At 37.0% G+C, this 22,158-nt stretch overlaps 2 protein-coding genes across 3 annotated transcripts in view; both read left to right on the top strand.

The window, feature by feature from the left end:
- The window catches only part of LOC133663222 (frizzled-7-like), a 791,936-nt gene that overhangs the window by 48,463 nt on the left and 721,315 nt on the right, over positions 1 to 22,158 (top strand). The gene's annotated exons all lie outside the window — the stretch shown is intronic.
- LOC133663220 (neuropilin-2-like) overlaps positions 1 to 22,158 on the top strand; it is a 342,926-nt gene that overhangs the window by 118,389 nt on the left and 202,379 nt on the right. For both annotated transcript variants that reach the window (XM_062067529.1, XM_062067530.1), the window contains exons 4-6: positions 2,170 to 2,397; positions 16,148 to 16,303; positions 16,382 to 16,551. In XM_062067529.1, coding sequence (XP_061923513.1) covers positions 2,170 to 2,397; positions 16,148 to 16,303; positions 16,382 to 16,551 — 554 coding nt within the window. The remainder of the gene's footprint in view (positions 1 to 2,169; positions 2,398 to 16,147; positions 16,304 to 16,381; positions 16,552 to 22,158) is intronic.

Raw genomic sequence — 22,158 nt, 5'->3', positions numbered from 1 at the left:
AGGAATTATAGAAAATCCTGGAATTTTTTTTACTTGGAAAAAATTTTCAGAATGTTGGTTTATGCTGAAGGTGGAATGGTTTGAATCGGTTGAAAAATGTGAAAGGAGTAGTCAAACTTAAGAAGGGTGCAAATAGGTTACCAAAAAAGGGGAATTCCTGGAAATTTGTTGAATGTGGAAAAATGGTAGTTTGAATGTCCAGGATGAGTTGAATGTGTTGAAGGTGGAATGGTTTGAATGGGTTGAGGAATGTGGGGATTGTGGAAGTTTGAAATACGTCAAATTCATTTTGAAAGGAGAAAATGCAACAAAAAAAAAAAAAAAGGAATTATGGGAAATCCGGGAATTTGTTTTATAATTGTTGAAGTAGAGCACACAATTCCTGAACAGGCTGAATATTTTTGAAGTTGGAACAGTTTGAATCAGATGAAAAATGTGGGAATTTGTGGAACTTAAAAAAATGTCCCATTGATTTCAATGGGAATTTCAGAAAAAATTGGGAATTTCGGGAAAAGCGGGAATTTTTTTGAAAATGGCAAACAACTTGAATGGTCTGAAATGGTTGGTGTAGGAATTTTTCAAAATCAGTCAAGAAATGTAGAAGTAGTAACATTTTTAATAGAGAAATGGTATTAAGGAATTCCGGGAATTTGGGGAAAACCAGAAATTTTTCCAGTTCGAAAAACAACCTTGGTTTTTTTTTCCTGATTAAGAGGAATGTTTTGACAGTGGAACGGTTGAAGTGGGTTGACAAATGTAGAAGCAGTAGTCGGCAGAAAAAAAGGTTTGAAAAAACATAAATTCTGGGAATTCCTGGAATTTTTTTTAACTTGAAAAAATAATAGTTTCAATTTCCAGGATGAGTGGAATATATTGAAGGTGGACTGGTTTGAATCGGTTGGAAAATTTGGAAATAGGGCTTTGGAAAAGCAGGCATTCTGAAAAATCCTGGAACTTTTTTTGAACTTGGAAAAAAGGTAGTTTAAATTTCCAGGATGGTGGAATGTGTTGAAGGTGGAATGGTATGAATCGGTTGAAAAATGTGGAAATGGTGGAAGTTTGAAAAACGGTCAATTCATTTTGAATGGGGAAAAATGTCCCGGAAAACCTGGCAATCTGGGAAATTTGGGAACTTTTGGAATGTATCAAGGGAAAGCCCGCGATTCCCGAATAGGCTGAACAGTGCGCCAAAATCTGGAGAAGAAGAAGAAGAAGAAGTTGATGAAGTTTAATAAATACATGAATTTTGGTGTAGAAAACCATATGGAGCATTCACTACAGATGTCCGATAATATCGGCCGGGCGATATTATCGGCCGATAAATGCTTTAAAATGTAATATCGGAAATGATCGGTATCGTTTTTTTCATTATCTGTATCGTTTTTTTTGTTTTGTTTTTTTTTAATTAAATCAACATAAAAAACACAAGATACACTTACAATTAGTGCACCAACCCAAAAAACCTCCCTCCCCCATTTACACTCATTCACACAAAAGGGTTGTTTCTTTCTGTTATTAATATTCTGCTTCCTACATTATATATCAATATATATCAATACAGTCTGCAAGGGATACAGTCCGTAAGCACACATAATTGTGCGTGCTGCTGGTCCACTAATAGTACTAACCTTTAACAGTTCATTTTACTCATTTTCATTAATTACTAGTTTCTATGTAACTGATTTTATATTGTTTTACTTTCTTTTTTATTCAAGAAAATGTTTTTAATTTATTCATCTTATTTTATTTTATTAATTTAAAAAAAAAAGGACCTTATCTTCACCATACCTGGTTGTCCAAATTAGGCATAATAATGTGTTAATTCCACAACTGTATATATCAGTATCGGTATCGGTTGATATCGGTATCAATAAAGAGTTGGACAATATCGGAATATCGGATATCGGCAAAAAGCCATTATCGGACATCCCTAGCATTCACACAATTAAACCTTTTTGAAACTGGTTAGAGGTTAGCAAAGCTCCTTCTGGTTGCATAGAGATGGCTTAAAAACAGATTTAAAAAAATGTAATACTTATATCGATTTTTGAAAATGATACGTGCGAATGATACCAGCATGAAGGTAATATCAGACTACTATGAGAGGCTCTCGTTCTATCTTTCTGTCAACACTTTTCTAATATATGTTTTGTTTTCACGTCCTCCCAGGTTCAGACTGCTCAAGAAACTTCACCATTCCCTCGGGTCTCATCGAGTCTCCGGGCTTCCCTGACAAATACCCTCATAACCTGGAGTGCTCCTTCATCATCATTGTGCCCCCCAGCATGGATGTGACCCTCACTTTCCTCACCTTTGACCTGGAAAATGACCCCTTGCCGGGCGCAGAGGGGGACTGCAAGTACGACTGGCTGGAAGTTTGGGACGGACTTCCCGGAGGTACGGCCACGAGTGTTGCTTGAGCAATGTTACATTTCGATGCACATTAGCCCAATCCGATATTGATATCAACCATCCGTCTGATATCAGCCAAAAAAACAACTAACAAATGATATCGGTTTGCAGCTAAATACGCAAACATGGTTGGTGTTTTCTTGCATTTTACAAAAAGGGATATGTGGTAGGCTGTAGGCTACTAGGAGCTAGCAACTACACAACAGCTAAGCACACAATAGCCCACAAGCTAGACCAGGGGTCACCAACCTTTTTGAAACCAAGAGCTTGGGTACTGATTAATGCGAAGGGCTACCAGTTTGATACACACTTAAATAAATTGCCAGAAATAGCCAATTTGCTCAATTTACCTTTAACTCTATGTTATTATTAATAATTAATGATATTTACACTTAATTGAACGGTTTAAAAGAGGAGAAAACACAAAAAAAATGACAATAAAATGTTGAAACATAGTTTATCTTCAATTTCGACTCTTTAAAATTCAAAATTCAACCGAAAAAAAGAAGAGAAAAATTAGCTAATTCGAATCTTTTTGAAAAAATGCAAAAAATAATTTATGGAACATCATTAGTCATTTTTCCTGATTAAGATTAATTTTTGAATTTAGATGACATGTTTTAAATAGGTTAAAATCCAATCTGCACTTTGTTAGAATATATAACAAATTGGACCAAGCTATATTTCTAACAAAGACAAATCATTATGTCTTCTAGATTTTCCAGAACAAAAATTTTAAAAGAAATTCAAAAGACTTTGAAATAAGATTTAAATTTGATTCTACAGATCTTCTAGATTTGCCAGAATATTTTTTTTTAATTTTAATCATAATAAGTTTGAAGAAATATTTCACAAATATTCTTCGTTGAAAAAACAGAAGCTAAAATGAAGAATTAAAATAAAGTATTTATTATTCTTTACAATAAAGAAAATAAATGTACTTGAACATTGATTTAAATTGTCAGGAAAGAAGAGGAAGGAATTTAAAAGGTAAAAATGTATATGTGTTTAAAAATCCTAAAATCATTTTTAAGGTTGTATTTTTTCTCTAAAATTGTCTTTCTGAAAGTTATAAGAAGCAAAGTAAAAACATTAATGAATTTATTTAAACAAGTGAAGACCAAGTCTTTAAAATATTTTCTTGGATTTTCAAATTCTATTTGAGTTTTGTCTCTCTTAGAATTAAAAATGTCGAGCAAAGCGAGACCAGCTTGCTAGTAAATAAATACAATTTAAAAAATAGAGGCAGCTCACTGGTAAGTGCTGCTATTTGAGCTATTTTTAGAACAGGCCAGCGGGCTATTCATCTGGTCCTTACGGGCTACCTGGTGCCCGCGGGCACCGCGTTGGTGACCCCTGAGCTAGACATACATAATAAGTGTCCTTAATTGAAAAATATTACAAACTAAAACAGCACATTTGTCAATATAAACAAGTATCAAATAATTATAGTTGCATATTACTTACACGTACAAAGTCTCCAAAGCAGATGTATATACGTAACCAGTAACAAATGTGTCCGCATCATTCAACTAACTTAATTATTGTGGGGGTAAGAAAAAAAACGCCACTCCACTTCAACTTGAAGACCGTACAAGTCCATTCCAGATGGTTGAGAATGAATAGTTTTGTGTTTTTTATACCGACCATTGTTCTCTGTTTGATTCATTTCACTTGATCACACTTTTTCTAACATTATACACTACAAAATAATAGAAATATGTGTTATGATTTGGGCTGATATCGTTTTAGACTAATATGGTGTCGGCCAATACTCCAGGCTCCAATATTGTAATTGTAATGGAAGTGAAAAAGCTATATGAAATATAAAAATATAAAAAACAAACAACTACCAAAGTTGTTGTCATTTTTTAAAAACATTTCCTATCTAAAAGTTTTTTTTTGTTTAAAAAAATAAAATTGTAGTGTGTTGGGAGGGCCAAGCAAGTATTGAATTGATTTCAATTACCGTATTTTACAGCTATAGAGCGCATCGGTATTTAAGCCGCACACAAATAAAAAATTTTATATGTACCAATACAAAAGATTTTGTACGTTACTTGTTTCCAAACGGTGCCTCTCACACGGTAGTAAAACGGCTGATCAAACAAAACAGACGTCATCGTCATGGACCCGCTATCAGCAGAAGCTAGCTCTCCAATCAGCTAAACCGACTCAATAACTCCACGGGGACGTTTTGGTGAATTTACAAAACTGAATAATAATAATAATAATAATAATAACACAAGACACTTGTAAACGTGTTGGTATATTCGCTACTGCTAATAGTGCTAGCTTGATTCCATTACGATAGCCCGTACAAATATTAATGATAACACTCCTACAGACATCGCACATGGGACGGTTTAATAAGTATGAATTGTTTTAGGTATATTGTAAAATTGAAAAATAACGTTGCTTGGAGTGATCCTTCCTGCTCACGAGGCCACCTGCTCAGTGGCCTTGTGGTTAGAGTGTCCGCCCTGAGATCGGTAGGTCGTGAGTCATACCAAAGACTATAAAAATGGGACCCGTTACCTCCCTGCTTGGCACTCTCAGCATCAAGTGTTGGAATTGGGGTTTAAATCACCAAAATGATTCCCGAGCGCTGCCAAAAATGCTGCTCACTGCTCCCCTCACAAGGGGATGGGTCAAATGCAAAGGGTAATTTCGTCACACCAAGTGTGTGTGTGACTATCAGTGGTATGTTAACTTTAACTTTTGAGCAGAAATACTGTGGGCGAATAGTAGACGAAACAGGACTTCTTATACTTCCGGTTCAAGGTACAAAACAGGAAGTACATTTTCAACACCAAAACGATGGTGCCATGGCACACAATAACACACCTTTTCAGTGTGTTTGCACGTTGTTGTATTTTTTTTAAACTATTAGCATTATGTCTGCCAGCGAAGAAAAATCCTTAGATTAGCCGCACCGTTGTCAGGTTCAAACACTGATGACATCTGTTAAACAGACGAGAAGCAAGGAATCATGCAGAGACAGAGTTCAATTTGGCTCAATGAGGAGACACGTGTTTTGGGCTGTATTCTAGTTACAGATCCAAACTTCTTCCTCTATTTATTTGGAAGGTCCCTGTTCCATCACTGAAGCTGTCGCTGAGGGAAGGGGGTAATCTCGACAACTCCAGTTAGACACAATATATGATTATACAAAAATGCAAATGTGTCGACGATGGTGCTATCGGCCCGTCTCTGCTTTGTCTGCGTCCCGGTACCCGATGTTTGGCCTTGGCAGTCAGCAGGCCGAGTCTGGACACAACACTGATAAAGACGGCTGGCAATGTTTTGCACAGATACAAAAATACAAATAATAACTATAGCAACGGCCCTTAAGCATAAAGTTGTGTGATATTATTAGGGCTGCAACTAACGATTAATTTGATAATCGATTAATCTGTCGATTATTACTTCGATTAATAATCAGATAAAAGAGACAAACTACATTTCTATCCTATCCAGTATTTTATTAAAAAAAACAGCATACTGGCACCATACTTATTTTGATTGTTTCTCAGCTGTTTGTAAATGTTGCAGTTTATAAATAAAGGTTTATTAAAAACATTTAAAAAATAAATAAATAAATAAATGTATTAAAAAATAAATAAATAAAAACCTCTGCGCATGCACATAGCATAGATCCAACAAATCGATGACTAAATTAATTGGCAACTATTTTAATAATCGATTTAATCGATTAGTTGTTGCAGCCCTAGATATTATATATACATGTTTATTCTACATTTCCCTCCTGTTTATCACATAACTTCCCCAGAATCTTTTTATCCCCAATTACTTTTTCTTGCAATTTTCAGTTAACAGTTCATTTCCCTAGGCCCAAGTTATGTTTACACTCAGAGTTCAACATCATCATCATTTTTTTAAATTTTTTTTCTCTTTTCAATTTTTATATATAGTCACCAGGGTCTGAAAACAGATCAGGCAGGTATCCTCGTCATCAGATTCATCTTCCTTGTCGTGCGCCAGAAGGTGCATCTGAACAGTTCTATCATCTGCGGGGCTAATCGCTGTGGTGATCAGACGGTTAAGCAGAGAACGCAGACAGGGAATACAACAACATCCACACGACGTCAGTATTGCTGCAAACACAGTCATTGATACTAGAATTGATTGATTTATAAACCGCAGGGTCAAAGCATGGGGAAAAAGTAGCGGCTTATAGTCCGGAAAAGACGGCAAATTTCAATGGACAGGGCTGATTTGAGCACCATGCTCCTGGGTTGAGGTACCACCGTACTGTCCAAAGAAGCAATAAATGAAAGCAGTGCTGTCCCACAGCTCTCACACAGTCCTCCACTGATGGGATTCCACTCATATCACGGTGGACCACGCTTTCCAAAGTGAAGTGAAGAGTGCTTCTCCCTGCCTACATCTGTATCGATTTAGGTAGAACAGCAACTATTTTAGTAGTTGTGCGTTGGTAGATAAAAAGCCGAGCTTCCAGGCAAAATGTTGGCACCCACCTTGGAGAAAGTGCATACATTTTCATGGGGAAAATGAAATAAAGAGTGGCTGAGTGGAGAGGAGGTGAGGGGGTTAGGATATTTCTGTTCTCGCTGCCGGAATTACTGGAGGGAGTCGGGAGGGACAAATCCACTGCAAAGACTGGATAGAGATGAGAAGGGGGGAAGAAACGAAAGGAAGGGGAGGTGCGGTGGAAGGAAGAAAAAAAAAAGAAATGTTAAAATGAATAAGTGGAGGCCGGGAGACCTCTGGTTTTCTTCCAGAACAGGGAAGAAAATAGAAGGATTTAGAAGAAGGCCAGATAGTGGAGTTAGGAGAAGAAACATTGGAATGAAAGCAGCTACATAAATATTTAGTCTTTAATTACAAAACCCAAAACCAGTGAAGTTGGCACGTTGTGTAAATGGTAAATAAAAACAGAATACAATGATTTGCAAATCCTTTTCAACTTATATTCAACTGAATAGACTGCAAAGACAAGATATTTAATGTTCCAACTGAGAAACTTAATTGATTTAGAATTTAATGGCAGCAACACATTGCAAAAATGTTGGCACAGGGGCATTTTTACATGGCCTTTCCTTTTAACAACACTCAGTAAACGTTTGGGAACTGAGGAGACCAATTTTTGAAGCTTTTCAGGTGGAATTCTTTCCCATTCTTGCTTGATGTACAGCTTAAGTTGTTCAACAGTCCGGGTGTTATTTTAGGCTTTATAATGCGCCACACATTTTCAATGGGAGACAGGTCTGGACTACAGGCAGGCCAGTCTAGTACCCGCACTATTTTACTATGAAGCCACGCTGTTGTAACACAGGGCTTGGCATTTTCTTGCTGAAATAAGCAGGGGCGTCCATGAAAACATGTTGCTCCAAAACCTGTATGTACATTTCAGCATTAATGGTGCCTTCACAGATGTGTAAGTTACCCATGCCTTGGGCACTGATACACCCCCATACCATCACAGATGCTGGCTTTTCAACTTTGCGCCTAGAACAATCCGGGTGTTTCTTTTCGTCTTTGTTCCGGAGGACACGACGTCCACAGTTTCAAAAAACTATTTGAAATGTGGACTCGTCAGACCACAGAACACTTTGCATTGGTCCATTTTAGATGAGCTCAAGCCCAGCGAAGCCGGCGGCGTTTCTGGGTGTTGTTGATAAATGGCTTTCACATTCCATAGTAGAGTTTTAACTTGCACTTACAGATGTAGCGATAAACTGTAGTAACTGACAGTGGTTTTCTGAAGTGTTCCTGAGCCCATGTGGTGATATCCTTTATACACTGATGTCGCTTTTTGATGCTGTATCGCCTGAGGGATCGAAGGTCACGGCCTTGCCGTTACGTGCAGTGATTTCTCCAGATTCTCTGAACCTTTTGATGATATTACGGACCGTAGATGGTAAAATCCCTAAATTCCTTGCAATAGCTGGTTGAGAAATGTTGTTCTTAAACTGTTGGACGATTTGCTCACGCATTTGTTGACAAAGTGGTGACCCTCGCCCCGTCCTTGTTTGTGAATGACTGAGCATTTCATGGAAGCTGCTTTTATACCCAATCATGGCACCCACCTGTTCCCAATTAGCCTGTTCACCTGTGGGATGTTCCAAATAAGTGTTTGATGAGCATTCCTCAACTTTATCAGTCTTTTTTGCCACTTGTGCCAGCTTTTTTGAAACATGCGGCAGGCATCAAATTCCAAATGAGCTAATATTTGCATAAAATAACAAAGTTTACCAGTTCGAACATAATAATCTTGTCTTTGCAGTCTATTCAATTGAATATAGGTTGAAAAAGATTTGCAAATCATTGTATTCTGTTTTTATTTACCATTTACACAACGTGCCAACTTCACTGGTTTTGGGTTTTGTATTTAGTCTTTAATTATTTTGAATTTAGTTTTATCATTTTGAAACTGAACTTGTCCACTGGGACAGATCACGTGCCTCATACATGACCTTGCAACGTGTACAAGAATGATACAGTAGTGCATTTATCTGTGTGAATATCAATAAACATGAATATAGCGCCATAGGCAGAGAATAGTAAGCACCGATTAAAAACTGTTATTTTTTTAGGTTTAAGTTGGAAAACTTGTGGGAAAAATTGTGAGGAAGATGAAATAATAAATACTAAAGCGGGATTCCGGGAAACCTTTTGGAATGAAAATAAGAAGTTTGAGGATGTTGGAAAGGAAGGAAAATGCACAGGATGAGAGCTAAAGGTGAAGGACTTTTATTTGAGTTGTTCAGGAGGACACGAGAAGCAGGAAGAGATAACGACAAGCTGATGAAGTAATGATGCCGGAGCGACATAACCTGAATGTTTTGTTTTCTTGCACGCTACATTACACTGCAAATTCCATTCTACTTGCAAGCATTTAACATTTTATTTCTAGGATATAGTTTTAAAAGGTATTTTCCGGACTATAGAGCGGACCTACTACATTTCTTTGAAGAAAAAATATATTTTTCCATTCCATTTTCCACTCCAGACTATAAGCCACAGATATATATCTTGTGAGGTTATATATATATAGACAGAAGTATTTTGTAAATGTTTATTTACATACTTAATATGTTTCCAAACAGTGCCTGTAACACGGCAGTAAAACGGCTGATCACACAAAACAGAAGTTATTGTCATGGACAATCAGCTATACCAGGGGTCGGCAACCCGCGGCTCTAGAGCCGCATGCGGCTCTTTAGCGCCGCCCTAGTGGCTCTCTGGAGCTTTTTCAAAAATGTATGAAAATTTGAAAAAAATGAGGGGGAAAAAATATATTTTTTGTTTTAATATGGTTTCTGTAGGAGGACAAACATGACACAAACCTCCCTAATTGTTATAAAGCACACTGTTTATATTAAACATGCTTCACTGATTCGAGTATTTGGCGAGCGCCGTTTTGTCCTACTAATTTTGGCGGTCCTTGAACTCACCGCAGTTTGTTTACATGTATAACTTTCTCCGACTTTCTAGGACGTGTTTTATGCCACTTCTTTTTCCGTCTCATTTTGTCCACCAAACTTTTAAGGTTGTGCATGGATGCACAAAGGTGAGTTTTGTTGATGTTATTGACTTGTGTGGAGTGCTAATCGGGCATATTTGGTCACTGCATGACTGCAAGCTAATCGATGCTAACATGCTATTTAGGCTAGCTATATGTACATATTGCATCATTATGCCTCGTTTGTAGCTATATTTGAGCTCTTTTAGTTTCCTTTAATACCTCTTAATTCAATTTATATCTCATGACACACTATATGTATGTAATATGGCTTTTAATTTTTTGCGGCTCCAAACAGATTTGTTTTTGTATTTTTGGTCCAATATGGCTCTTTCAACATTTTGGGTTGCCGACCCCTGAGCTAAACAGACTCAATAACGGTGACGTTTTGGTGAATTTACTGAGGAATTTGTGAAACTGAAACAATACAAAAAGAATGTTGTTGTAAGGTAATGACACTAACACAGCATATTTGCTCATGCTAACAATGCTAGCTTCACTACATTACGATAGCACATACAAAAATGCATGAAAACACTCCTAGAAAGTATGTACGAATAGTTTTAGTTCAAACTTACAAACGTTGCTTGGAGTGATGAATGAAGAATGCATATGAGTAGAAACGCTATGGACAACTGGAAGATGGGACGGCAATTGTACTTCCGGTCAAAAGCTCTGAACAGAAGGGCACCTGCAGTGAGCGAACTCGTCCAAAAGATGGCGCCACAGCACAAACAATAACACACCTTTTCATTGTCTTTGCTTGTTTTATTTTTTGAGATCATAGATTTTTTGACATTATGGCCATCAACAAAAATACATCTATATATTAGCCGCACCGTTTTAGAAGTCCGGAACTTAGGGTACTAATTTTTAGTGATAGACTTTACATCGTTATCTTAATTATATTGTGTCTATTCTAGTTAAAACATGAAAATACTATTGAAATAAGATATTTTTGGTTTTCTACACATAGAAAATCTTGTTTAAAGATTCCGCATCATCCCGAGAATGCTTCATTTAAGAATTGCAAGTTGAATGATGCTGCAGAATAAAATACTAATTTCTATCTTAAAATTTCTACATTTCTACATATGCGTATCTAGAAATAGATAGCACCTTTTAGCTCTTATTTCCAAAATTGTGTACACTACTGAATTGGGGTCTTATGCCGACATATGGACACTTATACTGTTAACTGGTGGTGTCAGAAGAGTATAACATACAATGGAATTTGGTAAAAAAAAGTGTAAAAATAAAAATTAGCATGCCACTACACATGAAGTACACGTTTGTGTACTTATGGATAGAGATGTCCGATAATATCGGCCGATAAATGCGTTAAAATGTAATATCGGAAATTATCGGTATCGGTTTTTTATTATCGATATCGTGTTTTTTTTTGGTTTTTAAAAAAAAAATTTTTTTTTTTATTAAATCAACATAAAAAACACAAGATACACTTGCAATTAGTGCACCAACCCAAAAAACCTCCCTCCCCCACTCATTCACACAAAAATGTTGTTTCTTTCTGTTATTAATATTCTGGTTCCTACATTATATATCAATATATATCAATACAGTCTGCAAGGGATACAGTCCGTAAGCACACATGATTGTGCGTGCTGCTGCTCCACTAATAGTACTAACCTTTAACAGTTAATTTTACTCATTTTCATTAATTACTAGTTTCTATGTAACTGTTTTTATATTGTTTTACTTTCTTTTTTAGTCAAGAAAATGTTTTTAATTTATTTATCTTATTTTATTGTATTAATTTTTTTTTCAAAGTACCTTATCTTCACCATACCTGGTTGTCCAAATTAGGCATAATAATGTGTTAATTCCACGACTGTATATATCGGTTGATATCGGTATCTGTAATTAAAGAGTTGGACAATTTCGGAATATCGGATATTGGCAAAAAACCATTATCGGACATCCCTACTTATGGACTAAGTACATCATATCAAAAAGATGATTTTTAGTTTGTATTCTAATTAGGGTCCAATAAGCCCAAATAGCAAAGACAAATAAAAAAAAGCATGTAAACAAACAGCTTGGGCCTTAAGAGGTTAATTGAGGATCAAGTAAAATTTGACTAGCAACATGGACATTTTTGGTATTTTTTGTCCTAATATCTAGTCTTATTATCTTATATCTTGTCAGCTCTTTTTTGCAGTATAAATCATACAGTGAGTGAAGCTGGTTGTTTGGCCTCATTCCGGTGAGAATCCTGCGTGCGACTGAAGCATTTAGGAGTGGGACTATCCAGCACTCGCTGCAGTGTGCTCAAACAACCCCCAGGTGGCATCTGTGAGCAGATAATATCGCACCGTCTCTTTCGGACTTATCAGGTCTTATCAGATCCGTACTGCATTCTCCGTTATATATTTACGAGCTAATTAAAGAACAATTAGGATAAAATTGTATCTTTTCTGCTGTTTACGAAAAAGCTTTACTGCCGTTAACATAATGTCAGTTATTCCCTCTATTTTCTTCCCCCTCACCACTATCAGGAGAAGAGTTATTACTATTGTTTGCTCAAGAGGCCTATTTCAAATATCCACCCATTCCAAAAGGGGGGGTAAAAAAATCAATAGCACTGATCGATTGCTGGCTGTTTTCTCATCTTCTACCTCCTCCACGAGCTTCAACATGTGTGTGTCTGGATGTGAGGGAGCGTTCAGCGCCTATAAATGTGCTGTCCTGGCTCCCAACCCTTCAAACACACACACACCCCCGGGGCCCGATATCATGCTCATCTGTTTGTGATGACATATACAAGTTGCTGTTTCAGAGAAGGCGACAGTGAATGCATCACTTAGGTCTTCGGATCCACACACACACACACACACGTTCCTGTACTTGTTACCTTCTTGAGACCTCTGAATAATGCCTACCTCTTTAGGACCACCCTTTCTAGATATATAAATATGTGTATTTACAACATTAATAATATATACATACCATGCTTGTTGGGAAAAAGTTGGAATTTCACAAGAAAAAGGTCACAATTTCACAAGAAAAACTTAGAATTTGGGCAGTGTTATAATAAAAGTCGTCATTTTACTCAACGCAAGTCAACATTTTACAAGAAAAACTGAACATTTGTGCAATATTTTGATCAAAGTTGGAATTTTACTCAATAACAGTCGCAATTTTACAAGAAAAGCTTTAAATGTTGGCAATTTTATGAAAACTCAGTGGTCTAGTGGTTAGAGCAGAGGTGTCAAACTCATTTTAGATCGGGGGCCACATGGAGAGAAATCTACTCCCAAGTGGGCCGGACTGGTAAAATCACTGCACGATAACTTAAAAATAAAGACAACTTCAGATTGTTTTCTTTGTTTAAAAATAAAACAAGCACATTGCGAAAATGTACAAATTATAATGTTGTAGTTTTTTTTTACACTTACATGTTGCGGTTAATAGCATTCTGTCTTTATTTGTTATTTATATTTCCTGAAGAAATGATGTGATAATGTTCATCAGTCAACTCATTGGTGTTCATTTTCAATCTATCAAGATAAACAAATGATATCAAAATCAAATTACAGTATGTTATTTATGTAGTTTGATCATTTTTGTCGACTGATGTACTTACATAATGGGGTTTATTTTGTACATATGTAGCATCATCTACAAAGTTACAAAGAATTGCTATTCCGACATCCAGTGGACACATTTAGAACAGCAGTTTGTTTCATTGAAAAATTTCAGGTTCATTTTTATACTTAGCAAACTCATCCCGCGGGCCGGATAACACCTGTTCGCGGGCCTGATCCGGCCCTCGGGCCGTACGTTTGACACCCCTGGGTTAGAGTGTAGGTTGTGAGTTCAAACCCCGGCCGAGTCATGCCAAAGACTATACAAATGGAACCCATTACCTCCTTGCTTGGCACTCAGCATCAAGGGTTGGAATTGGGGGTTAAATCACCAAAAATGATTCCCGGGCGCAGCCACCGCTGCTGCTCACTGCTCCGCTCACCTCCCAGGGGGTGATCAAGGGTGATGGGTCAAATGCAGAGAATAATTTCGCCACACCTAGTGTGTGTGTTACAACCATTGGTACTTTAACTTTAAAAGAGTCGTCGTTTTACTCGACAAAAGTCACAATTTCATTAAAAAACTGTAAAATGTTGGCAATTTTATAATAAAAATCGGAATTTTACTCGGCAAAATTGTGACAAGTCATCATTTTACTCAAAGAAACAAAAAAAGTTGGCAATGTTGTGATAAAAGTCAGAAATGTATACGACAAATGTCGCCATTTTGCATTAAAAAGTAATAATTTCGCATAAAACATTAATAATTTTACGAGAACATATTGCAATATTACAGAAACAAAAAGAATATGGGAAATTGTTCCCAATTTTAGAAGGAAAAAGTCGACACATTGTGAGAAAAACACTGCTTTTAGTAAAATATTTTTTATTTATATATATATATTTTTTTGATTCTAATTGTTTTTTAATCCTCATTATTTACTTCAAGTTATTACAGTATGTCTCTATATACATATTTTATTTTTTAAATTTACTGTAGCCAAAGAGGGCGCATTTCAATTTCATACACACACTTGTTATCACATATGTTGGCCAGAGGGGGAGCACTTCAATTTTTTTTTACATACACTTGTTATTTCATATGTTGGCCAGAGGGGGAGTACTTTTAAAACCGATACACAGTCAATTTGAAAAATCCCTCCTTTTTGGGACCACCCTCATTTTGATAGATTTCACCACCAGCGGTGCAAACGAGACATTCTCTATTAGACGTAATGGTTTTCCGTATTGGTCCATGATTTATGGCCTAACTCATACGGACGGCACTTTTCCTTGTTGATGTCTCAAGAAGGGTAGAAATACAAGAACACACACACACACACACACACACACACACACACACACACACACACACACACACACGCAGCCACAGAGAGCAATATATGATACTAAAGGGAGTGGTAACATGGAAAGGTGTGGTCATCCTAGGGCTGGACGATCAATCACTTTTTTATCACATTTCAATTTCGGCTTCTCACGATGATAAAAATGTTACAATCGTGAAAATAAATAAATACGATTAATGGGCCGTGCAACATGCATGCAAATTCCTGCGCTTATAAACGGAAAAAGACCACGTCTACTCAAAGTTTTTGAGCTTACCTATCCATGGTTGCTACTTTTTAATTGACACGTATTCTTCTGTTGTTTGATACAGGATCATACAATGCTCATATTTAAAGTCCTCATGTGTCCAGGGACGTATATCCTGAGTTTATTAACATAATATGAATTTTTAAAAAAGGAAAAAATATTTTTTGATGCTAAAAATATATAGATGTAATCATAGTGGCATATCGACTAGATACGCTCCTGTACTTGGTATCATTACAGTGGATGTCAGGTGTAGATCCACCAATGGCGTTTGTTTACATTGTGACGCCGGTGAGCTACGTTGTGTAGCGAAGCATGTTTAGCTATTCCTCGTCCTGCAGGGATGATACTTGTAAGAAATGTCGTAGAATTTCTGACCTTTTGACCTATATTTCTTGTCTTTTAAGAATGTCCGCTCATTTTCAATTCTCTTCTATTTTGTGCCATTGAATGGACCAGTTGTGGGACAAAGGTGAATATGGAGTTATGCCAACCTGTCTACAGAATGTTTAGAATTTCCAAATATGACTAAGAGATACAAAGTTGTTTTGGAACAGACAAAACCAAAACAAAACAATCATGAAGCACTAGATAAAAAACAATGACGCACAAGAGACATATAAAAAATGGCAGAAGACCGGAACTCGACAGTGATTTTGGCTTGTGTGTGTCTTGTTTTCTCCGGAGTAACATGTGGTCTGCTTGCACGGACAACTTAATTCAACCTGCACTTCTGATAATGGGTAAATACATATGTTGTACTAAACTACTTTTTTTGCCTGTTTAAGCTTCGGACAATCCACTACAGAAACTTACTTTATTTGTCGCCATGGAGGCCAGGATTAGTGATTTGCAAGTAGCTAAAACACTGCAGACTGTGGATGGAATTTAGCCATGTCTTAAAGGTATAGGAAGAAAATGTTTGTATGTGGATTTTCTTGAAAATTTCATCTTTAATAAGGAGTGTTGTTTAAAAATGCGCCCTACTGTATAGTTGTTGATCACATAAACTGACTTGGATTTGTTCTCGGTCAAAAACAATTCCATTCTTTCTGCTTCCCAGTGGGCCCACTGATTGGTCGCTACTGTGGGACTATGGTGCCTCCCGAGATCCAGTCATCCACTGGCATTCTCTCCCTGTCCTTCCACACGGACATGGCTGTGGCAAAAGACGGCTTCTCGGCCCGTTACAACATGACGCACAAGGAAGTCAGCGAGAGTACGTGGAAAAGTGAACGGAGTCACATTTTGTTGAAACACCGTCCGATTATTAAAAAATCTGCTTTTCGTTTCGCAGCGTTTCATTGCAGCAACGCTTTTGGCCTGGAATCCAGAAGGATCACCGATGAGCAGATCACGGCTTCGTCCAGTTTCTATGATGAAAATTGGCTGCCGCACCAGGCCAGACTCAACTACAACAACAATGGATGGACGCCCTACGAGGACAGCAGCAGAGAATACATCCAGGTACGTCTGAATTTATTCAGCTGACAGTCCTGATGAAAGTTCACTGGTTAAAGTGCATTCTACAGATGAACCTTGATTTCAAAACTGAATTGGTTCTTGAACAGAGTTTGTAAATCCCAGGTTTTTGTCGAGGCAGGAACCTATTATACATATTTACATTTCTTATGGAGAAATTTGCTTAACTATACAAACTTTTTGATTTCCTAACTGAATTGGTTCTTGAACAGAGTTTGCAAATCCCAGGTTTTTGTCGAGACAGGAACCTATTATTCATATTTACATTGTTTCTTATAGAGAAATTTGCTTCACTATACAAACTTTTTGATTTCCGAACTGAATTGGTTCTTGAACAGAGTTTGTAAATACCAGGTTTTTGTCGAGGTAGGAACCTATTATTCATATTTACATTGTTTCTTCTGGAGAAATTTGCTTTACTATACAAACTTTTTGATTTCCGAACTGAATTGGTTCTTGGACAGAGTTTGTAAATACCAGATTTTGTCGAGGCAGGAACCTATTATTCATATTTACATTGTTTCTTATGAAAAAAAATTGCTTCCCTTTACAAACTTTTTGATTTCCAAACTGAATTGGTTCTTGAACAGAGTTTGTAAATCCCAGGTTTTTGTCGAGGCAGGAACCTATTATTCATATTTACATTTAGTATGGAGAAATTTGCTTCACTATACAAACTTTTTGATTTCCGAACTGAATTGGTTCTTGAACAGAGTTTGTAAATCCCAGGTTTTTGTCGAGGCAGGAACCTATTATTCATATTTACATTGTTTCTTATGGAGAAATTTGCTTCACTATACAAACTTTTTGATTTCCGAACTGAATTGGTTCTTGGACAGAGTTTGTAAATACCAGGTTTTTGTCGAGACAGGAACCAATTATTCATTTTTACATTGTTTCTTATGGAGAAATTTGCTTCCTTAAACAAACTTTTTGATTTCTGAACTGAATTGGTTCTTGGACAGAGTTTGTATATACCAGGTTTTTGTCGAGGCAGGAACCTATTATTCTTATTTACATTGTTTCTTATGGAGAAATTTGCTTCACTATACAAACTTCTTGATTTCCGAACTGAATTGGTTCTTGGACAGAGTTTGTAAATACCGGGTTTTTGTCGAACCAGGAACCTATTATTCATATTTACATTGTTTCATGTGGAGAAATTTGCTTTACTATACAAACTTTTTTATTTCCGAACTGAATTGGTTCTTGAACAGAGTTTTAATACCAGGTTTTTGTCGAGACAGGAACCTATTATTCATATTTACATTGTTTCTTATGGTGAAATTTGCTTCACTATACACACTTTTTGATTTCCGAACTGAATTGGTTCTTGAACAAGGTTTGTAAATACCAGGTTTTTGTCGAGGCAGGAACCTATTATTCATATTTACATTTCTTATGGAGAAATTTGCTTCAGTATACAAACTTTTTGATTTCCGAACTGAATTGGTTCTTGAACAAGGTTTGTAAATACCAGGTTTTTGTCGAGGCAGGAACCTATTATTCATATTTACATTGTTTCTTATGGAGAAATTTGCTTCACTATACAAACTTTTTAATTTCCGAACTGAATTGATTCTTGAACAGAGTCTTTAAATCCCGGGTTTTTGTCGAGGCAAGAACCTATTATTCATATTTACATTGTTTCTTATGGAGAAATTTGCTTCACTATACAAACTTTTTGATTTCCGAACTGAATTGGTTCTTGGACAGAGTTTGTAAATACCAGGTTTTTGTCGAGGCAGGAACCTATTATTCATATTTACATTGTTTCTTATGGAGAAATTTGCTTCACTATACAAACTTTTTGATTTCCGAACTGAATTGGTTCTTGGACAGAGTTTGTAAATACCAGGTTTTTGTTGAGGCAAGAACCTATTATTCATATTTACATTTCTTGTGGAGAAATTTGCTTCACTATACAAACTTTTTGATTTCCGAACTGAATTGGTTCTTGAACAGAGTTTTTAAATACCAGGTTTTTGTCGAGACAGGAACCTATTATTCATATTTACATTGTTTCTTAAGGAGAAATTTGCTTCCCTATACAAACTTTTTGATTTCCGAACTGAATTGGTTCTTGAACAGAGTTTGTAAATACCAGGTTTTTGCCGAGACAGGAACCAATTATTCATTTTTACATTGTTTCTTATGGAGAAATTTGCTTCCTTATACAAACTTTTTGATTTCTGAACTGAATTGGTTCTTGGACAGAGTTTGTAAATACCAGGTTTTTGTGGAGGCAGGAACCTATTATTCTTATTTACATTGTTTCTTATGGAGAAATTTGCTTCACTATACAAACTTCTTGATTTCCGAACTGAATTGGTTCTTGGACAGAGTTTGTAAATACCAGGTTTTTGTCGAAGCAGGAACCTATTATTCATATTTACATTGTTTCTTATGGAGAAATTTGCTTCACTATACAAACTTCTTGATTTCCGAACTGAATTGGTTCTTGGACAGAGTTTGTAAATACCGGGTTTTTGTCGAAGCAGGAACCTATTATTCATATTTACATTGTTTCATGTGGAGAAATTTGCTGTACTATACAAACTTTTTAATTTCCGAACTGAATTGGTTCTTGAACAAGGTTTGTAAATACCAGGTTTTTGTCGAAGCAGGAACCTATTATTCATATTTACATTGTTTCTTATGGAGAAATTTGCTTCACTATACAAACTTCTTGATTTCCAAACTGACTTGGTTCTTGGACAGAGTTTGTAAATACCAGGTTTTTGTCAAAGCAGGAACCTATTATTCATATTTACATTGTTTCTTATGGAGAAATTTGCTTCACTATACAAACTTTTTGATTTCTGAACTGAGTTGGTTCTTGAACAGAGTTTGTAAATCCCAGGTTTTTGTCGAGGCTGGAACCTATTATTCATATTTACATTGTTTCTTATGAATAAATTTGCTTCACTATACAAACTTTTTGATATCCGAACTCAATTGGTTCTTGAACGGGGTTCTTAAATCGAAAAGTTTGTATAGTGAAGCATTTTTTTCCCTTAAGAAACAATGTAAATATGAACAATGGGTTTCAGTTTTGACAAAAATCCATATTTTTGTGAAGTTCTGTACTCTTTGAACACAATATAGAGTGCTATACACTACTGTATATCAAATAAACATAGATCAACTCCTTTTTATTAACAAGCCAAACCATGTTAAACTGTGCCGTATGCACTGCTCTGCCAACATGGTGTACTCACAAACGATCAGAAATCACAAAAATCCTTAATAATAATAAACTTTGAATGAATAATGGGTTTTTAGTTTCGACAAAAGTCCATATTTTAGTGAAGGTTTGTACACTTTGAACATTATACGGTACTGTACATCAAATAAACATACATCAATTTCCTTTTTATTAACAAGCCAAACCATGTTGAACTGTGCTGTATGCACTGCTCTGCCAACGTGCGCACACACACAGAAGTCACATTTGTGCCCTCACAAACGATCCGAAATCCCCCAAAATCCTTAATAATAATAAACATTGAAAAAAGTTAAATCCACCCACATTAACAACGGCAGAGGAGCTGAAGAGAAAGCAGCAGACGGAGGGAGAAGGAAAGGGACGAGGCCTTAAAAGAGGTTGTGTCTTGAAACAAGTCTGCTCTGGCATGTTTTTCCAGAAAGGTTTGGTCTCATCACAAGTCTTACCTATAAACGCCAAATAGCGCTTTTCTTTCTGTGGTTTTTGGGACTCGTATTGAGTTATAAAAATGGACAATACTTGTCAAAACTTTTTTTAAAAAGTGACGAGTCCTGGGCAGCTGCTTTTTGCCTGCAGGCGTGACACACAATGAATGACTGAATGAAGCGTTCGTACACAAAGACATGGTTCGTACTTTTGGCTAGATATAACGCTCGCATTGCTATTATTGCATCAGTGGGACGGAGAGGGCGGTGTAGTGTTATCAAGGTTTAGCAGCTCCATGCCTCGGTATGGCATTGTTTACTGTGTTCTATCACCGTGCCAACTTTGTGCCAGCCACTTGCCAAGCCTGAGTTATGAGCTCGTCTGGTCCGCGGAGGGGACGGGGAGTGCCGGGTTCATGCACCGCTCAGACACAAATGGATTTGAAGCGGCCCTCCTCGGTGACACTCCGTCTGTAAACAATAGATTATCTTGTTGGATGTCACCTTCCTACGGTCTCCCAAAGGCAGCTTCAGTGTTCCGCCTGACACTGTTTACAAGTTATGTCCTCTATTATAATGCATTTATAATTAACCGTGTTCCCTCTGATACCAAAGTAAACAAACACAAGGGTCCTGTTTGTCCTCAGAACTCTACGACGACGAGGTCGACATTAAGTCATCGTCTAATTTTTTTTTTGGAAAGGATAAACAAATGATATACCGTATTTCCTTGAATTGGCGCCGGGAATATAGTATTCGCCTGCCTAGAATTACAGCCGGGTCAAACTCGTTTCGCAAAATAATTAGCGCATGCTTGGCACTTCCGCCGGGTCAAATATGAGTCATTAAATGACTCCCGCCTCCAGGTGGTAGAGGGCGCTAGTGATCCTTCTTGCGACTACCAGCACTGCAGGAGACAGGTACTGCAGAAGAAGACAACAAGCAGCAAGCATGCAGCAATTGTTTGCTTGCACTTTTAACATGGAGGATTACATATCTAAAATAAAACCGTTTTCTAAACTGGACTTTCAATCGAAGCAGGAGGTAATAATTAAAGGAATATCTCCAGAGACTTTTAAAATTGAAGAAAGATGAGAAAGACTGCCTTTGATCAGAAGCAGCTGCACATGGACCCATCTACAAGTAAAGGTAAGATCATAATAACGTTTTTTTTATTAAATGTGTTTTTAATGATAAGGTATGCGCCGGAGTGAGAAGAGGTTTTAAAATAATTAGAGCATGCTTGCTCATTCCGCATGGTTTTGGTAACCGCAGGAGTGAGAAGAGGTTTTAAATTAATTAGCGCCCCTGCGGCTATTCAAGGAAATACGGTACACATATTTAAAGACAAATATGTTTCGCAAACATGTCCGCTGTAGGCGTGACCCCGGGACGCAGAGATAGAAGACGGCGTGCAGGGAAAATATGTATAATACTTCGAACATGTTCTAAAGTTTGCACCCTCTTGGCATAGGGCAGGGCTATTCAACTGGCCAAATCCGGCCAGGGAACGACACTATACCGACCCCCCGAGTTGAGTTCAAAACTTGGGAGACAAACATTTTTGCGGGAAATTCCCAAAAACAGTAGAGTTCTCCTGTTGTACAGAGGAACTTGGACCACTGTGAACACATTAGCAGACATTAAAACCTTGCTAGCAAACACTGGGGTCCAAACGTTTGTTTAGGAATGGGTTCTGGATCCGGTGAATCCGGCCGGTCCTACTGGTCACCGATTCACGTAATATCCGACGGTGCCATGTTTCCGTACCCTGGGTTGCGCTCGGGGCCACGCACAGTTGCAGTTTGGCACTTGCCGATCACTGCGATTTTCAATGCCAACATAGAAAGTGACTCAAAAAAAACGCTCCAAAGTAAGTTAAGTAAGGCTCCCCCTTTCCACAAATGCGCTAGCTTAATGCTAATATATATTGGCTAC

Source organism: Entelurus aequoreus, linkage group LG13 (genome assembly GCF_033978785.1).
Source record: "Entelurus aequoreus isolate RoL-2023_Sb linkage group LG13, RoL_Eaeq_v1.1, whole genome shotgun sequence".
Taxonomy (NCBI): domain Eukaryota; kingdom Metazoa; phylum Chordata; class Actinopteri; order Syngnathiformes; family Syngnathidae; genus Entelurus; species Entelurus aequoreus.
This window is presented reverse-complemented; position numbering and strand designations above follow the sequence as displayed.